General features: G+C 32.1%; 1 protein-coding gene across 1 annotated transcript in view; it reads right to left on the bottom strand.

Annotated features, from left to right (window-relative positions):
- LOC110028808 (probable isoaspartyl peptidase/L-asparaginase 2) overlaps nt 1–442 on the bottom strand; it is a 2,062-nt gene extending 1,620 nt beyond the window's left edge. The window contains exon 1 of the mRNA XM_020730806.1: nt 15–442. Coding sequence (XP_020586465.1) covers nt 15–418 — 404 coding nt within the window. The 5' untranslated portion in view covers nt 419–442. The remainder of the gene's footprint in view (nt 1–14) is intronic.
- Between the last annotated feature and the right edge of the window lie 21,797 nt (nt 443–22,239).

The raw sequence follows: 22,239 nt of genomic DNA, 5'->3' as shown, positions 1-22,239 counted from the left end.
GCGCTGAGTATTGTTGACGGGCAAATTCTTCAGCGCCTTGAAACGCGAGGTACGAATGAGGAGACCTTTCCATGACAAGCCGAGCCAAGCTGATCGGATTCTTCACCGTAGAGACGCCGGAGACGGCTCCGCACAGCCGTCCATTCCCGTCCATTATGCTCGCCTCCATCTCCACCGTCCCATTACGAGTAAGCACGGATCCTCTGCCGGCGTTGAAGAAAGGATCCGACTCCATTTCTCTTACCACAAGCTCCACGGCGTCGACCGCCGGCTCGCCGGATTGTAGGGCGGCGATGCCTGCGGCGAGGCAGGGGGGGGGGGCGTTGCCTCCCCCCTGCCTCTCGAGAGGAAGGTTTGGGTCCACTCCGGCCCCACCATGGACGGCTATGGCCCACTTACTACAACCCGTCGTGGCCATTAATTTCTCTTAAGAAAAAGATGAGACTCGGAGAATGGAGAACGCTGTTACCCCCTCTTGGCTTTTTATAGTACTAAATGGGGGTGTAAACGAGGTCAACACAACCCAGCTTATGCTCAGCTCATATTTGACTCGTTTATATTTCGAGCTCAAAAAATGTGTTCGTATTCGGCTCGTTTGCGTAGCTAGTCGAACACAAGCCGTTCACGGACAAAGAGTCGTTTTGACAAACTTAATCACGTAGACATAAGATGTTAAGGATTGGGACAAGATTTAAAACATCATTTGAATCTAAATTATTAATTTTTATTCTATTTATAAATCTTTATAGCGTTGTAGTGAATTAATTTTTTTAGAAATACTACTCATCAAATATATATATATATATATAATTGATTAGTAGTATTTTGATCCAAAATGAGTCGAACACGAACAAACAAATATTTATTCATGTTGTTCTTGTTCAGCTCGTTAAATTAGCGAACGAGCTGAACACAAGCTGTTCACGAATAACGAACTGCAATAAATATACGCTCTACAAAATAACTTAGATTATTAATTTTCTATCTTCCATTTTCTTTCTCATAGTGGGTTAACCAAAGTAAAAGTACAGTTGTAATTTTTCTATTAATTAAATCATCAAATACATTGTATATACACAAAGTTGATACTAAATTGGTTGAAAATCAAGATATGGGGAAATATGTAATTCAAGTCCTCGTTTGTGTGAAAAAAAATGTAGGGGTGGCCCATTATTAAATATTATCACTGTTACATACATTGATGAAACTAATAATATATTAAAACTTGCTCTACAGATATAATAAAAATGATTTCATTTTAAGTAAGGGTTGATTACAAGGGCTTTGGCCCGGTTCAAAATATGTTTGCACATGCATGCATCACATATGATAATCATGAATGCCTTCTCTGAAGCATGGATTAGTATTAGAAAATAATAGTTTAATAAAACTAATAATTGTGCCTTAAAATTTCGGTGAATTTAATCATAAATTTATACACGATGCACATGCAAGGCAAGGAATTCAGGACCGGTTGAATGAAAGTCTATTATTTGTCACCTCCCGAAAGAACTCTTTTCAGAGGTCACAAGTGGTATCAGAGCAGATTACTGTCTGTCTGCCAGGTGTGTGGACTCTCCATGGTCCAGTAGGACCCTAGGTGGCCGATGTGTGACGAGGGTGTCACGTGATTGGGTGGAGGAAAATATCACGGACAAAAAGTCCCACATCGACTAGGGCTCTGTTTGGGGCAGTTGCAGTTTCTCAGCTTTTCAGCTGCACTGCGCTAGGAAGCTGTTGTGTTGAAGTTGCTGCTGGGAAACTGGTTGTCTGTTAGTTGCAACTGTCTGAAAACAGTTGTGAAGCAACAGTTTTTGAAATAAATTACAATTTTGCCCTTATTTAAAATTATACAACCCACTTAACAGTGAATACCGAAAGTATTAAAAAAAGCTAATAAAATTACCAGTAAATTAAGAAATTAATAATGCATAGTTTTATGTAATTTCTTTTTAATTATAATAATACTTCTTATGTTGCTAATATATAAACTTCATATTTTCCAATACAATATATTTTTTTTAAAATGGTATTTGGTTTACTTTAGTTTATTTTTTAGTAAATTAAATGACTAATTATTTCTCTCAATTTCTATATCATATTACAAAATATATACATAACTATTAATTAAATAACATTAACATTATATTCTAAGTAAAATAACTTAAATAAAAATACATTAACTATTCCAGGCTCGGTTCACATTTGCACATACGACACCCTCTTTCTTGAAGCTTCCTGAGTGAAGCTCATCCCTACTTCCTTCACTTGCTCGTGCACCAACTCAAGAGCAGATCCAGCGCTCTTCTCATTCTCCAGCACCGTCACTAGTGCCGCCCCTCACAGGTTTTCCGGCAGCCGGTTCGACAACGACCCTGCTCATCCCCATCTCATTGGAGTGTCAAGCTTCGATTTAAAGGATATTAGTGACCTGCGGAGAGGGCAGTTTAGTAAAAATGGAGGGGGAGATCTTAGATCTGTGGAGAGGGCAGAAGGATATCGCAAGAGGGCAACTCGGTAAAAATTACGTGAAGGAACGCCGGCTGCAAGGTCAACCTCACGGGCGACTTTTTATCAAAAATATCACGCGTTGTTGCGCTGTCGCTGGCCCAAACATCTCAATTCTGCAGTTTCCAATCGCGTCGCAATGGGGAACCCCCTCCAAATTGACCCTATGAGTAGGGCCGAAAAGCGGTATTTAAGTCTTTGTCTGTCCACCACTCTAAAGAGCTCTTTTGGAAGAGCAGATTACTACCTTTCAGGTATGTGGACTCTCCATAATCCAATGGGTCCCTCGGTGGAGTCGATCCGTGATGAGGGTGTCACGTGATTGGGTGGAGGAGAATGTTATTGACAAAAAGCCCCACATTAGCTAGGTGTAGGTTCGATAAGCCGTATTTAAGTCTTGGGTTGCCCACCACCCCGAAGAGCTCTTTTGGGAGGTGACAAAGAAGTCCCACATCGGCTAGGTGTAAGGCTGAAAAGTTGTATTTCAGTGTTGGGTTGCCCACCACCCTTAAGAGCTCTTTTAAGAGGCGAAAAGTGGTATCAGAGCAGATTACTGCCTGTCAGGTGTGTGGGCTCTCCATGGTTTAGTGGGACCCTCTAAGAAGTTGGTTCGTGACGAGGGCATCACGTGATTGGGTGGAGGAGAATGACACAGACAAAAAAAGTCCCACATCGGCTAGGTGTAGGGCTGAAGAACAATATTTAAGTCCTTGGCTGCCTACCTTCCCTAAGAGCTCATTTCAGAGGTGACAAGTGGTATGAGAGCATATTACTGTCTGCCAGGTGTGTGGACTTTCTATGGTCCTGTGAGACCCTCGGTGGAGCTGATCCATGACGAGGGCATCACGTGATTGGGTTGAGAAGAATGTCACGGATAAAAATTTTCCACATCGGCTAGGTGTAGAGCTGAAAAGCAGTATTTAAGTCATGGACTACCCGCCACCCCTAAGAGCTCTTTTGGGAGACGACAAGTGGTATCAAAGCAGATTATTGCCTGCCAGGTGTGTGGACACTCCATTATCTAGTGGGACCCTTGGAGGAGCAGATCCGTGATGAGGGTGTCACGTGATTGGGTGGAGGAGAATGTGATCCCCGAAAATATAGTTGTGTAAAAATTATAAAGTTGACTCCTTTTTACAACGGTGTCAAAAACTTGATGTGATATTTTATGAATATGAATGTTAAGCACTTAATATAGGGATTCTACGCAAGTATACGTATCGTTATCAAGTAATATAAGACTTTTTATTTAAGCCCCAAATATCGATCCCATGAGAAAAGTTTAGATTTTTTATTGATAAATTAACTAGGAAATTCACAGAAATAAAATGAAATTATTGTCACTAATTTGGAATGTTTGAGATACTATCAGAACTAAATTATTAACTACTAGCAAAATTTAAATGCAAAATTTAAAATAGTAACTACTAAACTATGTTTATGTGATGAAGTTTTCTAATATGAAAAAACACTTTCCCACTACAATGAGTTTTTGGTAAAATGAGATGAGATAAATGGTTTAAATATGTATTGTGCCAAATAAGAGCAATTCTAATTCTCTACCCTAATTCAGTGTTATAAAAAAGCATTGGCTAATCTCAAGTTTAATTCCTAAATCTGTGGCTAGGCTAGGAGGATACTGGCTCTCACTCCAGAGCTCCCACTTCCCTTCCCTTGAAGGCTAATGCTCGCTTTAGTTCTTAAGTTCTTAAACCAAATTGGGGATTTTAGTCTGTCACCCTAAAATCTCCAACTCTACACCCAACAATGTATATTTTTCTATTTATTTGCATTTAATTTTCTATTTATTTGTATATTTTTCTATTTATTTGCATTTAATTTGATGAACAAAATACTTTATGGAATTAAATGTGATTCTCACTCTGTTGTAGAAACCATACTCCATTTCCTATATCATATGTTTAACAACATATTTTAACAATTCACTTGGTCATATCAAAAAGTAAATTAAGAACAGAGTTGAAAAACCATCACAATTTATTTTATATTTTAAAATTAACACATCCAAATTATCTCTTCATTTCACCATATCTCAGAGTAGGGAGAAAGATAAAGAAAACTACTCGCTTAGCCTTCATGAGAAAGATACAACAAAAAATAAATTTCATATATAAAAGAAAGTTTATACAATAATAATAAACAAAAAACACTTATCTGAACACTTATCTGAAACTTATCTGAAACTCTTTCTCAAAGAAAATCCCTTGTAACCTCTCTTAGGAAATGTAGGAAAAAGAAATATCTCACTTCTCTCCCTCTCCAACACTCTTAAAGAAGAATTCACACTTAAACTCACCATAAAAACTCAAAACTATAAATAAAATAAATGACTAATGGACTCTAAGTGGTTGTAGGGAATGTGGAATAGCGTGGAAAAGAGTGAAAAATGGTTGAAGGGTGTGAAGAGGCTCTTTTCTAATCAATTTTCTCTCTAAATAGAGCCTAATGTCTGTTTTCCGATAGGTGCATCCAAAAACTCTTTAAAAGCATCCAAGTTTGTTGAATCTTCCAGATCAGGGCTTGCACCGACATTGGCGCCGTTGGCGCTAGTGGCCCGTGAATTAATTCTGTACTTTCTGTCAAATGGCGCCGTCAGTGCTGCTCCTGATGCCGTCAACACTGAGGAAAATTTGGCCTTTGTTCTGTAGGTTTGCGCCATCGACGTCCATTTGGCGTCATCGGCGCTGAGTATTTCCTCAAAAATGTCATTTTAACTCCAAATTCCAACATTTTTGCTTCTTGATTGCTTCAAGTCCTAAAAATCAACAACCTGCAATACAACATGATAAATATGTTCCTTTAAAGTGCAATATCACCAAAAATGAGTATAAAATATAGGTCTAAATATGCATGTATTTTTTAGTGTATCAAAATCCCCCAAACTTAAATGTTACTTGTCCTTAAGTAACTCCTTTATTAAATACAAAATATGACTCATGCCAAAAAAATTAACTTCTAGATTTCCATACTTTTGTCCACTAAATACAATAGCATAACTTAAGAAAAATGTAAAATAACTCCAGTTAATACTAAAGGTATAAGAATATCTAGCATCTCCTCAAGCTAATTAATATGATTCAAGTGAAGCTAATTTTTAGTTAGGCATCTCATCAAGCTTCTCTTTTTCAGGATCATTTTCAATCATTTTTCTTTTCTTTTCTTTTCTCTTTTTTTTATGTGAGGATTACTATATCTGGTTAGGCTTTAATGATTTTTGAACATCACTATCTTCTTCTTAAAGTTAAAAATTTTTCACATTCCTTCACTTTATAACTTTATATTAGCTTCTTTATATTAGTATATTAGCTTTAAAGATTTTTCATAGAGTTTTATTTTTTTCTTCTTACATGAATCTCTAAGATTTTTAATACTTCAAAAATACAAATTCCTTTTCTCACAATAGAAAAACGTAGTTTTATTCTATCATACAAAATATCTTAATCTTTAAAATTAACCTTTATTATTTAAAAATTTTACTTAAGTTTACTATATTTAAGTTTACTATATATTTAGAAACACAAATACAGTTATCTAAAGTTACTCTCTAGTACCAATGGTCATGTTAAAATTATAAAATTGTGAAAATATAGCTAATTAAGGACAAATAAAATTAAATTTCTTTTCTTTGAAAAGGAATTTTTCTTTCCCCCCAAACATCAATTTTTAAAAGATTTAGCATGAAAAACTGAAAAAAATAAAGGGTGAAAGAAGGCATTTAATACAAGAAGAAAAGTCTTACCTGTTGAAGGTTCTGACATTGAAACTTAGCTCTGAAATATTGCAGGTGCTAATATGAAAAGCTACAAGACTTAAAAAAATTAAATAACACACAATACATATAAAAATTTGTTGAGAAAGAGTTAACTACAAATACATTCAACAAAGTACTAAAAACTAACAATAATACTAAAATAAATTCTAATTTGATTTCCAATGCAAAAACAGTTTCACAATCATAATTTTCACAATACGACGTAATATTTAAAATAAAGCAAAGTATCACACTCTAAAACAAACAATCACAACAATAAAGTATTACCAAACATAAACTAAAAAAAATCAAACTAAAATAACACCAATCACATCTTCTTCTTCTTCCACATCAAAGTTTTGTTGCTGATACGGGGTAAAAATAGGATGAGTGGGAAACTGAATTGAGGGGTCACCCCTCATGTATCTGGCCATCGTATCACCATAAGCAGCATCATATTCAAACTTCTGCCATGTCAAATCATCATTGTGTGCATTTCTGTGTGCATTTCTGGCCTCCTCTGGCCTCCATATTTTTCATTCTACTTTCCATTCTCCAGATATCTCCTTGTTGGATCATTATCTGCTCCATAAGTCCCTGGAGAGTAGGGGTTAGAAGTAAGGGTACTTGAAGTAGAAGGAATATCCCTATTCCTACTTCCAGATCTCCATCCAACATGAGATTCATAAGTCTTAATATTGACAGGCCCAATAGGTTTTAGAGGTTCAATCCTCTCCTCATCCATTCCAAAATCAACTCCTGCTGCTCACATAAGCCTATTCACATAGTGGGGTGTGCTAGTCCACCAGTCGTCTCACCCAAAGCAATAGAACAAGTGTTTCTATAAACAATAGAGCCTACATCTATCCTTCTCATCTGCTGGATACAGAAGTTCAAGACGACTCTATCCTTTGTAACCTCACTATGATGATTTGTTGGTATCATTCTAGCAAAATAAAGTAGTGTCAGGCCTTAGATACTAAATTTAACATAGAAAGAGCGAAGTTTACCTTAACATCATTCTTCACCTTCCAAGCTCATCTTCCATCAGTATGAAAGAAAATAACTTCATCTAAGGCCTCATTTGTAGCAGAAATGATTTGTACTGGCAGCTATACACATCCTTTAACTGTTACAATTCATTAATTCTCCTAAGAGTAAATTCTACCATTTTCCCACTAACAAAGATGTAGTCTTCAGAAGCAAAAATTTCCTTAAAGTCGACATAGAAATCCATTATTATACCAATAATAGCCTCGGTAGTAAAGTAACAAAAATTCTCCCAATGTCGAGCATTGACTAATCTTTCGACTTCTCCACCCGGATTTTTAAATGCTTGATCTGAAATTACTTTCTTAGTTGCAAGTAGACTATTGAAACAAATGTTAGCCTTGCAGTTGACAAACTTTTGATCATCATAATCCACCTTTCTCTTTCTCTTGCTCATTCTCGGTGCCATGATAATCTAAGAAAATTTAATAAAATCCAAATAAATTCCCAAAAATTTCAAAAATCACAATATGGAACGTTTTAAGCTTAAATCTACTAACTAAGAGTTCTTCACCAAAGAATTTTCTCAAAATCTTCTAAAAAAATTTAAAATTTCAAATCTCGACAATGTGAGATAAATCCTTGGTGAAAATAAAAATTTTTGAGTTCAAAGTGTAGCTCTTACCTAGAGAAGATGAAATTCGAACTTCTTTTGGCTTAACATCACCTTAAATCCAAGCAATTGTAAGCCCTAAGTTCAAAAACTAGAGGTTGAAGGGTAAAAATGATGAATTTTTGTAAGCCCTAGGTGCAAAAACAAAAGATGAATTTTTGTTGCCAAAAAGGAAAAAATGGTGTTCTTACTCTGCAAATTGCGAATTTTAAGGGGTTTGGGGATTTTTGGGTCGAGGGCACTGTCGTCGCCCATGTCGGCGCTAGTGGCCAAAAGTTCACTTTTTTTAATTTTAAGTTCACTTTTTTTAATTTTTGCAATTTTCAACTTTCTTTCAATTCACTCCAAAGTCTATTTAGTCTTTTTGAACACTAAATTTCATCTTAAAATAATTCACAAACAAGCATTTTCACAGACAACAGCAAACTAACTTTTATATATGAAAATACACTTTTTACAAATACATTTTTCTAATCACACTTTCGCATACATAAAACAAACTAAATTATATTTTAGCGTCGAAATCAAGCCACAACAGTAGAACGCTGACACAAAAATATACACAGAATCAAAGTTAATAGAGTTCTAAAGCAAAGTAAAGTAAAGTAAATCCACAAAATCACATTAAAAACATAATTACTTTAAAATAAAACATAATTACTTAAAAACATAATTACTTTAAAATAGTAGAGATTCCAACTTTTTCAATGATTTTGTTTCATCTTCTAATATCTCCCATAAATTGGTAATTGACATACAAATTGTAGAAGGGTAGGTACGGGAACTGATCAGTCAAATTTTCATCGATCCATCCATTTTTCTTGAACATCTGAACCAATCCTGCTTAACCAATCCTGCTTCAATTGTTCCTTCAATTGTTCCAGTATGATCAAAGTTCTCATTCATCCACCAATCTAAGAGATCAAATAGGTAGTTAAGATTTCCTATTGCATTCATAATACTATAGAGTTTTCTTTCTATTTTCTTCATTTTCTTCTCCAAAGCTATTGAACTTCCAACTGCTTGTGGCATTAATGGTGTTGAAGCATGTGATGCATGATCGAAGATAACATCTAATGCTTTATTTTCATTCCCAATATAACTGTCATCAATAGGAATCTTGGGCTCCCATGGTAGTAAGGTAAGAATACTTTCTCCCAACTCTCATATGACACTTGCGATTGACTGCAAAGTAAGAAAATTGTACAAAGATGTCCCAATCCATATATAGGTCCATTCATAATAATACCTATAATAGATTTAAAAATAATATATCCCACATCAATGGGCTTTTCCATTTGAATGTAATAGTTAAATGAATGCAGTTGTTTAAAATGGCACTTTCTCTTGTAAATTTACTAATCTTCAATGTAGGGAGTAATTTTACATATATGAAGAAATGTCATTGTTTTGATATTGGATTAAGCAGTGAAGTAGAGAAACTAATGTATCCCTCATCTCTGTTTTCTCAATTATCATTTTAATTCATCAGAAAGTTATATACACTTGCATCAAATCTCTCGTTGGAATAAAATTCATATAATGACAGATTGAAATATTTTCTATCATATACAAATTATTAATTTGAGTCGGAGTAAATGATACAACCTTACCTCGAACGAAAATGCCTCCTTGGGTAATTACATGTAAGTTTGCATAAAACTCCTTGACTACAGGTTTACTGGTACAATAACGGCAGCGGTAGTGTAGCATAGAACTTCCTAACATTTCTGTAGAATGACTTTATCAGTCTGAGAACTTGGATTAATCACTTCATGATTGACAAAGCCTCTCTCCTTGATAAGTCTCTTTTTCGTAATGACTTTGTCGTATAATCTCTGTGCGTTAAAAATGATAAACTTTATTCTATTGAAAACTCCATACCTGAAAGTATTTATGGAATTAGAAGCGATGGATTTTAAAATTTGGAAGTTTCTAGTCATTCAAGGTTGTTTTTAGGCCATTAAAAACATCTCTCGGCGGTTCTTTTGAAGTGCAATCCTGCCAAAGTCCGCCAAATACGTTCTGAACCGCACAAACTACTCTCGACGATATCAACGCTCCAATCGCACTGTTGGCGCCATGGCCCATGTAGATGGGCGTCATCGGCGCTAGAGGCCAAAATTTCTTCTCTTATTTTTTTGTTCAACTCGATTCTAAAATTTTCCTTCAATACCAATCATTGTCTTAATTTATGATATATAAAATTGTGTTGGATTCAAAAATATTATTATTTCCTAATATATAAAACACTTATTAAATTATATATATATATTTATATAGTTTAATCAGGATGAATTAACATCAAAATTTCGTTAAATTGTGGCTTGTGTCCTTCATAATAATGTTTCAATCGATGCCCATTAACTTTAAGTATCTTTCTAGTTTTAGGATCTTTAACAACAACAGTTACATAATGATAGACATTAATTACTTTAAATGGTTGTAACCATGTGGATTTCAGTTTTTTTAGAAATAATCTCAATCTTATATTATATAATAAAACTTCTTGTCAATGATCAAACTTCTTTTTAATAATCTTCCGTTCTTGTCATATTTTCATTTTCTCTTTATAGATTTTTGCATTATTATATGGTTCATTTCTAATCTCCTCTCAAGTTCATTGAGTTGCAATAATCTTTTCTCACCAGCATCTTTTAGATTTAAATTAAATTGCTTAATAGCCCAAAATGTTTTATTCTCCAATTCTACTAGTAAGTGGCATGTTTTTTCCAAAAATAAGTCAATATGGCGACATTCTAATAAGAGTCGTATAAGTAGTTTTGTATGCCCATAATGCAATATCTTTTTTAGCAAACCAATTCAATTTATAGGGATTTACATCTTTTTTTAAAATTTGTTTATTTCATGATTTGTTATCTCTACTAAACCGCTGGTCTGAGGATGATAAACAATAAAGAATCTATGCATAATATCATATTTTTTAATCAATTTCTCAATTCTCTTATTCCTAAAATGGGATACTTCATCTGTAATAATTACTCTTGGCATTCCATATCTTATAAAAATATTTTTATTTAAAAATTTAGAAACACTCCGAGTATCACATTTAGGTACAACAAAAGCTTCAATCCATTTGGAGATATAATCAACAACAAGTAATATATATATATATAGCTTCAGTCTATTTGGACATGTAATCAATAACAAGTAATATATATAAGTTTCTAAATGAAGGCATAAATGGTCCCATAAAATTGAATCCCCATGCATCAAAAATTTCAACTTCTAGATATATAATTAAGAGGCATTTCATTTCGTCTAGATATATTTCCTATGTGTTAACTTCGAACACATGTTTTAATATATTCATTAACATCTCTAAAAAGAGTAGGCTAATAAAATCCAACTTGCAAAATTTTATATGCAGTTCTATTTATTCTAAAATGTCTTCTAAATTTTCTAAATTCAGAATCATGATACAGAATAATGATATTTTTCAATTAATAATTGAGTTTCTTCATAAGGCACACACCTCATAATATTTAGATCTTTATATTATTTATATAAATATGGGTCATACGAAAAATTAAATTTTGAATCATATATAAATTTATTTAATAGGTTATTCTTAATATATGGTGGTAGAATATCACTTACAATATAATGTACTTTATCGGCATACTACGGTATATTCATTTCATCAATATTATATAATTGTTCATCAGGGAACTTTTCTAAAATTTCATTTGTAAAATTAGTTAATATTTTCGTTTCTAGTCTAGACAAACGATCAACTATTTAATTATCATTTCCCTTTCTATCAACTACAATAAAATTGAACTCTTGCAATAAAAGTATTCATCAAAGTATTCATCTAAGTATTCATCTAATTAATCTTGGTTTAGCATCCTTCTTTTGCATCAAGTATTTGATAGCAGAATGATCTGTAAGCACTATACATTTCATCATTCTGTAAGCACTATACATTTGGTTCCAATAAAGTAAGATCTAAATTTATCAAAGGCATAAACAATAGCTAATAACTCTCTTTCAGTAATAGTTTAATTAATTTGAGCATCATTTAGAGTTTTACTAGCATAATATATTACTTTAAAAACTTTTTTGTGTCTTTGTCCTAAAACAACAACAACTCCAATAGCATACCAATAGCATAATCACTAGCATCGCACATTATTTTAAATGGTTTCTCCCAATCTGGTGGAACAATTATAGATGTAGTGATTAATTTTTTTTTCAAATATTCAAATGCTTTTATGCATTCATCATTAAAATCAAATTTTGTATCTTTTTCTAAAAGTTGGCATAATGGCTTAGTTATTTTTGAAAATATTTTTATGTAACGCCTGTAGAAACTAGGATGTCCTAGAAAACTTATTGCCCCTCTAACCGTAGTAGGAGGTGGTAATTTTTCAATAACTTGAATTTTTGCAGGATCTACTTCCATGCCATTTTCAGAAATTTTATGCCCAAGTACAATTCCTCTTGCAACCATAATTTGTCATTTTTCTCAATTTAGTACTAAGTTGATTTTTTCACATAATTCCAGAACTCTCTCTAAATTATTTAAACATAATTCAAATGAAGTCTCGAATACAGAGAAATCATCCATAAATACTTCCATTTCATGTTCAATCAAATTACTAAAAATTGACACATACATCTTTGAAATGTTGCAGGTGCATTGCATAGTCCAAAATGCATTCTACGAAAAGCAAATGTTTCATAAGGGCTTGTAAATGTTTTTTTCTCTTGATCCTCAGGAGCAATTAAAATTTGATGATACCCAATATATCCATCTAATAACTTGTAATATTTGTTTCCAGCCAATCTATCCAACATTTAGTCTAGAAAGGGTAAGGGAAAGTGATCTTTCCTGGTGGCCATATTTAATTTTTTATAGTCTATACAAATTCGCCAACCAGTAACTTGTCCTATTGGAATTAATTCATTTTTCTCATTTACTTAAACGGTCACTCCTCCTTTCTTTGGAACACAATGAACTGGACTCACCCAAGTACTGCCTGAAATAGGATATAAATTCCAGCTCTAACCATTTTAAGATTTCTTTTTTAACAATTTCTTTCATTATTGGGTTTAATCTCCTCTGAGGATCAACTTTAGGTTCGTATTGTTCATCTAATAGAATTATGTGCATAAAAATTGAAGGACTAATTCCTTTAATATCTGCTAAAGTCCATCAGAAAACTTTTTGCCTTTTTATAACATTCCAACATTTCTATTAATTTTTGTGTTTGAAGTTCAGTTAACTCAGAAGATACAATAATAGGCAATGTCGAAGAATCTCCTAAAAATACATACTTTAATGGGCAGGTGATACTTTCAGTTCAAGTTTAGGTGGTTTGGTACTTAAAGGAATTAGATTTTTATTATCATTTTCCCACAAATCTAAATTTTCAAATTTATCCTGAATATAATCTAAATTCTCTTCTTTTATTTCATTCTCATTCTCACAATATTCTTCTTGCCTTAATTTTTCGTCAAACACTTCCTTAAATTGCTCATTACTCAGATAATCAGTAACTTTCATCCTAAAAAATTCATTATCTTTTTCTATTACAGGATATTTCATAGCTTTAGCAATATTACATGTTACTTCTTGATCATTAACTCTCATTATTAATTGTCATTTTTGCACATCTATAACAACTGTCCCTGTTGCAAGAAATGGTCTCCCCAAAATAATAGAAATCTCTTTATCTTCCTTCATATCTAATACTATAAAGTCTACTGGAAAAATAAATTTATCCACATTTACTAAATTTACTAATACATCTACATCTTCTATAACTCCTTTAAGATAAGTTATTGATCGATCAACTAACTTAAGAGTTATAGTAGTAGGGGAAATCTCCCCCAAATCTAAATGTTTAAAAATCGATAGAGGCATAAGATTGATACTCGCTTCTAAATCACATAAGGCTTTTCCAAAAAACTTTTCACCAATTACACAAGGTATAGTAAAAATACCAAGATCTTTTAACTTTTTAGGAAGCTTTTTCTGAATAATAACGCTACACTCTTCACTAAGTGCAACGATCTCATGATCTACAAACTTCTTTTTCTTGTTTAGTATATCTTTCATAACTTTCACATAACTTGACATTTATTTCAAAGCCTTAATGAAAAGAATGTTTATCGTTAAATTTTTAAGAATTTCTAAAAATTTTGTAAATTGTTTGACTTTATTCTTCTGCTTCAATTGTTGAGGAAACGGAGGTAGTGGTTTTCTAAAGAAAATTGAATTTGTTCATTTTCATTATGGTCGCTTTCAATCTTTTCCTTCTCATCATCAACTTCAGCTTCTCTTTAGATTCTTGTTTCAACTTCTTTTCCACTTCGTAATTGAAAAGCTTTAATTTTCTCATTATTTTGATCTTTTGGATTAACTTCCACAGTACTCGAATGATTTTCTGAATGTCTGTTACTAAGTGCAGTAGCAATATGTCCTAATTGATTTTCAATATTTCAAATAGTAGTCCATTGATTTTGTATTTGATTTCCCATATTCTACATTAATTCTTCCATCGTCAACTTCCTTTCCTTAACTTGTTTTAGGGTTAGAGTTAAATTCAGGAGTATAATAAAGTCAATAATTAAGATTTCCTTGGAAGTTTAAATTTCCTGAGGGGTTCGCCGAATTGTTATAATTATTCCAACTAAAATTAGAATAATTTTTCCATCCAAGGTTATAATAATTAGAATAGGGATTATTATTTTAATTATTTATAGCATTCAAATTTTCAAAAGATGATTGAGTATCAATTATCTCCCCTAGTAAATTTTTCTCTAATACTGGTGGTATTTGAGAATAGTTCACCCCAATTTGATCAATCTTTTTTGATATAACAGTAATTTTAATGCTAAAATAGATATTGCATCAGAGTCATGAATACTAGCTACTCTCTTAGAATTTACCTGTTCAGAGAGCCATTAAAAATTGTTAGTAGTCATTTTCTCTATTAAAGATTATGCTTCATCAAAAGGTTTTGACATTAGTGATCCTCCTGCAGCGGCATCTATAATAGATCTAAGTGATCCTACAAATCCATTGTAAAAGTTTGAATTATTAACCAATCTCATAAAGCATGGTGTGGACATTTTCTAAGGAGATCCTTAAATCTTTCCCAGGCTTCATATATTGATTCCCCTTCAAACTGACAAAAAGATTTAATATTGTTTCTAAGCTTAGCAGTTTTCGAGAGTGGAAAATATTTAGCCAAAATTTTTTTTGATAGTTCTCCCCAAGTTCTGATAGATCTAGGTGCTAATGAAATTAACCAAGCTTTAACTTTATCCCTCAATGAAAAAGGAGAAAGTCTGAGCCTAACAGCATCATTAGACACATCATGATATTTAAAAGTAGAACATATTTCAAGAAAACTAGCAAGATGTAAGTTAGGATCTTTAGTAGGTGTTCCTCTAAACTGATTATTTTGTACAATTTGGATAATAGCAGGTTTTTTGGCAGATGAATTAACAACAACATAAGGATTTTGAATAGTTAAGTGAAGTTCATCTACTGTAAAGGATTTTGAATAGTTAATAGTTAAGTGAAGTTCATCTACTGTAAGATTAGCATAATTTTTTAAAAGTCTTTGACAATTTTCATTTATTTGATTATCTAAGTTATTCGTCATTTCGTTCAAATTTTTAATTTCTTTTTGTTGTTCTTAAATTTTTCTAATAGTATGTTCTAATTCCGAATCGTAAGGTACTAAACCTTCAGATCCAATATTTTACATAAACAAACATAATAAGAAAAGAAAGTTTTCTTAAAAATACTCTTATATATATATATATTGGATTTTTTATTTTTTATATTTTATCTCTAAATTTCCTAATTTATTAAATCTATTTAATTTATCGTTACCTTCCCCAGCAACGGTGCCAAAAACTTGATCCCCGAGAAAATATACTTGTGTAAAAATTATAAAATTTACTCAGCTATTTTTACAACGATGTCAAAAATTTGATGTGATATTTTATGAATAAGAACGTTAAGCACTTAATGTAGGGATTCTACGCAAATATATGTATCATTATCAAGTAATATAAGACTTTCTATTAAAGCCCCAAATATCAATCCCACGAGGAAGGTTCAAACTTAAAATGATAAATTAACTAGGAAATTCACAGAAATAAAATGAAATTACTGTCACTAATTTTGAATGTTTGAGATACTATCAAAACTAAATTATTAACTCTTAGCAAAATTTAAATGCAAAGTTTAAAACAGTAACTACTAAACTATGTTTATGTTATGAAGTTTTCTAGTATGAAAAAATATCTTTCCCACTACAATGAGTTTTTGTAAAATGAGATGAGATAAATGGTTTAAATATGTATTGTGCCAAATAGGAGCAATTTTAATTCTCTACCCAGATTTAGTGTTATAGAAAGTCATTGGTCATTGGCTAATCTCAGGTTTAGGTTTAGTCTCTAAATCTGTGGCTAGGCTAGGAGGATACTGGCTCTCACTCCAGAGCACCCACTTCCTTTCCTCTAAAGGCTAACGCTCACTTTAGTTCTTAAACACTAAAACCGAATTGGGGATTTTAGTCTATCACCCTAAAATCTCCAATTCTACACTCAATAATGTATATTTCTTTATTTATTTACACTTAATTCTATGATTGAAGTACTCCTTTATGGAATTAAATGTGATTCTCACTTTGTTGTAGAACTCATACTCCATTTCCCGGATCATATGTTTCACAACATATTTTAACAATTCAATTGACCGATTGAAAAATAAATTAAGAACAAAGTTGAAAAACTATCACAATTTATTTTATATTTTAACATTGGCACATCCAAATTATCTCTTCATTTTACCATAACTCAGAGTAGGGAGAAAGATAAAATAAACTACTCACACTTCATGAGAAAGATAAAACAAAACACAAATTTCATATATAAAAGAAAGTTCATACAATAATAATAAACAAACAACACTTATCTGAAACTCTTTCTCAAAGCAAATCCCTTGTAGCCTCTCTTAAAAAAATGTAGGAAGAAGAAATATCTCTCTTCTCCTTCTCTCCAACACTCTTAGAGAAGAATTCACACTTAAACTCACCACAAAATGTCAAAACCATAAAGAAAATAAATGATTAATGGACTCTAAGTGGCTGTAGGGAATATGGAATAGCGTGGAAGAGAGTGGAAAGCGGTTGAAGGGGGTGAAGGGGCTCTTTTTTGATCAGCTCTTTTCTGATCAATTTCCGATCTAAATAGAGCCTAAAGTCAGTTTTCCAATAGGCGCATCCAAAAACTCTTCAAAAAGCATCCAAGTTCATCGAATCTTCTAAAAACAGGGCTTGCACTGACATTGGTACCGTTTTCGCTGGTGGCCCGTGAATTAATTTCGTGCTTTCTCTCAAATGGTACCGTCAGTGCTGAGGAAAATCTAGCCTTTGTTCTGTAGGTCTGCTCCATCGACGTCCATCCTGGCACCGTCGGTACTGAGTATTCCTTAAAAAATGATATTTTGACTCCAAATTCTATCTTTTTTTCTTCCTTTTTTCTTGAAGTTCTAAAAATCAATAACCTACAATAAAACATAAAAAATATATTCCTTTAAAGTGTAATATATATTCCTTTAAAACATAAAAAATATATTCCTTTAAAGTGTAATATCACAAAAAATAAGTATAAAATATAAGTCTAAATATGCATGAATTTTTAGTGTAACAATAAGTCACGGACAAAAAGTCCTACATCGGCTAGGTGTAGGGCTGAAGAGCAGTTTTTTAAGTCCTGGGCTACCCACCTCTCTTAAGAGCTCTTTTGGGAAGTGACACTATGCTCAATCCAGTTGGCTCAAGTGGCTTGAAATCTAAACATTATAATTTTGAGAAAATGAATAATTATACCAAGTTGTTCTCAAATATTTAAAAATATAAGAAATTTAGTTACCTATTTGTGTTGAGCAAATATGAAAACCACAATTTTATCTTTCACATAACTACAAATGTCCAAATTCTAAGATTCCTCATGAAAGGTTAATTCATCTCTCCATTATGAAGTCAACTTACTTTTATGTCAGAATCAAAATGATGCTTTGAAATGTAAACCAAAGCTATATACCTTGAATTAGAAGATCACCTTGGACATGCTTAAACTTATCCTTCAACATAAAGATAAAGTACAATATGCAAGTTGTCTCTTAAATTTTTTCACATCATCTTCTACACCATAAATTATTAACTTCACAAACTCCTTGAGAATGAGATAATTTTAGCCCTTTAGGATGCTTAAAACTGAATCGATTGATAAACATCCCAATTCAAATGCATAAACTCTTAGTCTTGTAGAATGATGTTAAAATAATGCTCTCAATGGAGTCGCTTAATTTTCCTTTAAAGAGATTAACATCACCTCTTTTCAACTCAATTTCAATTAGACATTCTAATAACCTTTTGAAGAATATATAGAGAAAAGCAATTTTTATTTGATTTCCTAAATAAAGGGCAATTTATAATTCTAAAACTAATATAGCCCAAATATCATATTATTAAAATTTGAGTCTTTAATCTAATTTTCCAATGATCAACATCTAAATCTAAATTCCACCTTCTCTTAAATCAAAACATAAACTTTTGTAATTAACTCATTTATGTCTAAATGCTTCTAAACCTGCAATCAAAAAAGTAAAGCCCATAGCTAACTTAATGCATTCCCCAATGAATTTATCTTAATAGTTGATACTAACTTCTCTTGTATATTAACTAATAAAGTTTCACCGACATAATAAAGTCAAAAGCAAATATAATTTAGAGATCGCCTCATTTTACTCAACGTTAGATGATTTTTAGAAGTTCAAACAAAAAAAAAATAGTACCATTATAGATATTGGGTAAATAAATATTATTCATAATCATATGGAGTGATTTAAATACCATAAATGCATAGCTTATTCCTTTATTTCCTCTAAGCTTTCCTAAGATAAATAATCATTTTTCCTTAATAATTCAGAAGGGATTCCAGTCTTCAACCCCGTCAACTATCAATATTCTCATTTTGAATGTTTTCCTTAAATCTTGAACAATCAAAATTATTAACCATTAATATCACCAACCCTTAAAGCTTTATTAAGATCAAACCTCTGCCTTTTGAATAGAGTAAATAATGGGAGTCAAATTAAACTTTACAAAAGCTAATGATGAAAGGGATTTAATATTAAATAAATCCAAAACAAAATTTATTAGAAACAAGGTCATGATGATATATTCAATAATCAAATGGTTAGCTTAATGGTTCTATTATATTACAGTTATACTAAAAGCTGTATAACCTAAAAGTTCACCATATGAAAATTTGATTTATAATATGATTAAGAAAAATGTTTATATAGTCTCTAATACTATGGATTTGAGATCATTTATTACATGATTCACTTAATAAAGCATAATGTTATTTATAAGATGTGAAAAAAGTAGGATTTAGTTATTTAGTAAACCTCCATTTTGAGGCTATGAGAAAATATTAGATAATATAAGCAAGGATTGATGATAAGGATTAGTAGGTTGGCAATCAAATCTAGCTAAATGAAATAGGGTCCATGGCATAATATAAATGACAATGCCATATATATATAATCTTAATAAAATAATTCTTTATTTGTCACACTAAATTCATTGGATCACGAGTGTTGTTGATCATTTTTATTGCACATAGATAGTCATTTTAACAAATGCTTACTAAAGAACCAGTAATGTCAGCCTTAGTCAACTATGCTCTGTCTTATAAAGGAGTAATTAATCAACATGTTTGTGTCGATGAAGAGCCATATTACAAGAAACTAAAGCCATCATAAGAAAAAAAAAACTATCAAGATTGTGATAATTCAGTCTTTTAATTTTCATTTTGAGGACATTCATTGCCTTACCTAATAAAGGTGTGGGCAATGCCTTCAGAGTCCATAAAAAGGCTAATGGATGGCCAAGTCTCTTCTCTAAATAATTTAATCACAAATAAAATAATTAACAATGATTAAAAATTGAGTTGAGAGTCTGTAAATATTAACTAGGAAAGTGAAATAGTAATAAAACAAATATCAATAGGAAGGATACGACATTGATATGATAATGAGAGGTAATAAGGATGTGCTTGAGGAATGTTAATTAAGAAAAAAGAGGAGTGGGTATTTGTTTAGGTTTTAGGAATCTTAATATTTAAAATTTTGACAAGAAAACTAAACATGAAATTAGAATGTTGTGTGCCAAAAGATTCATATAGATAGAGTTATTATTTATCATATTAGCATTGCACGGAGATCCACAATATGCAAAAGTAATATAAAAGTAGTAAAAGGAGACAAAATGATTTTCTTACATGAATAAAATTAATAAAAAAGCAAAAATGGGGCTAATACCAATCAAAGTAATGCATTATGAAACATTAAGTATATTGGACAACTCCTCTCCAATGTTAGAAAAGATGAAGTTTTAATGTTGATTATTATATAATCATAATTGGGCTACAACAAATGTTCTTGATTATAAAAGCAAGAGTTGGTGATTGTAATAGTGGCAGTTGGCCATAGATGTTGTAGGAGCTGATTGTAATAGCGACAGTTGGCCAGAAAGATCATAGTGGGAAGCCATAGTAGTATCAATTGGCCACATGAATAGTATTTCGTGAGTGTAATAGCATCATTTGGGAAATTAGACCATATTTGGTAACTGCAAGAGTCTTAATGGGCTTTAGAAGATAGAATGGGAAGCTACAATAGTAGCAGTCCACATAGACCATAATAAGTAGCTACAAGAGTATTAGTCAGCCATAGAGACTGTAGTTGGAAGCTGCCATAGTAACTAGCCATATAGGTCATAATTACCAGCTGCAAGAGCATCAATCAGCCATGAAGACTGTAGTGGAAAACTGGTGTAGTAACTGGCTACATATTATGTAGTTGTTCGCATAGGTTTTAGTTTAGTGACCGCATAAATGTTAGCCACGTTGGTCGTAGTTGATCACATATGTCGTAGTTGATCACTGTAATATCGTTAGTGGCCATAAACATTTTTGGTAAAATTTGTAGTGTTAATTTTTCATATAGGCCATAGTTGGTCACATAGAATGTAGTTAGTAACATTGGTAATATTTCATAGCTATAAGAGCATTAGTTCGCTACATAGAACATAGTTAGCCAAATTGGCCATTTTTAGTATTCTGCAGTAACAGTTAACTACAAAGACCTTAATTGGTAGTTGGAGTTTCAGTTAACTATAAAGGTTCTAGTTAGTCACATAAGTCATAGTTGGTGCTACACCATTTAGTGTTTGCAATTTTTTTTAAAGTTTATTATTTTATAAGAGAGATATCACTTGTTAGTATATCACATAATGAGAAAATATCAAGAGCCCAGAGAAAGTTGATGCATTTTAAATGCAAAGGTTGTAAGTATTTTTCGTTGGGAGTTAATGTTTAATCTTCAATACACCATTGCACAATAGTCATTATATATCATTACCCCATACTCGAAATACTTCATCATCCCATATTCAGAATATGTTGTTACACTACATTCAAGAAATGGTGTAACCTTGTAATCTGGATGCTTGGCTACGTAACATTCAAGATACTTTATTATCCCATTTTAGGGATACCTTGCTGCACTATTTTTTAGGATACTTCAAACTAGAGTTCACTAGCAATGACATGTAAGAGGTGGCAGGAGTTGGTCAACAACAGTAGACAAACATTGGTCGATGGATGCTCAGGGACTGGAAGTTTTTGTTGGGTCTTCAGTCTAAAACAACAATAGAATTTAAATCCTCCTATGTCACCCCTAGTTTGCAGGAAGAAACTTTATTAATAAGCTCCAAGAGAGCGACCTTTGATTAGGTGATAAAAAACTCCCATAACAACTAGATTGAATTACCCACTTTGATTTTCCTTGATCATATGAGATTTTTTTAATGATTTGAGGGCCTTGGAGACTGTAGAACTGAGTAAGCATGAGCTAGTTGAATTCCTCTTGTCAAGACACTTGATTTGACTGCATTTAGGTCAAATTTAAATTTCATTTGACCCTCTAATTAGCTACCAAAATCCTTCAAATGTTGTTCAATGGCTTGATTCAGGCTTGATTGAACTCAGATTGGATAAATTTTGGTATCATTCGGTTTATCTTGTCAAGACGTTCAATTTGATTTTTAATTAAAACCAGAGCTCCATATATTTTTTTTAATTTGAATAAATAAGTCTTTTACTTAAAAATTGTTTCCATAATTAGTCTTCAAATTTATGTAATCTCAAATTCTTACATGTTATATATATATAT

The sequence above is a fragment of the Phalaenopsis equestris genome, unplaced genomic scaffold (assembly GCF_001263595.1).
Source record: "Phalaenopsis equestris unplaced genomic scaffold, ASM126359v1 Scaffold000531, whole genome shotgun sequence".
Taxonomy (NCBI): Eukaryota; Viridiplantae; Streptophyta; class Magnoliopsida; order Asparagales; family Orchidaceae; genus Phalaenopsis; species Phalaenopsis equestris.
Note: the sequence above shows the minus strand (reverse complement) of the source record. Positions and strands in the feature narration are given on the sequence as shown.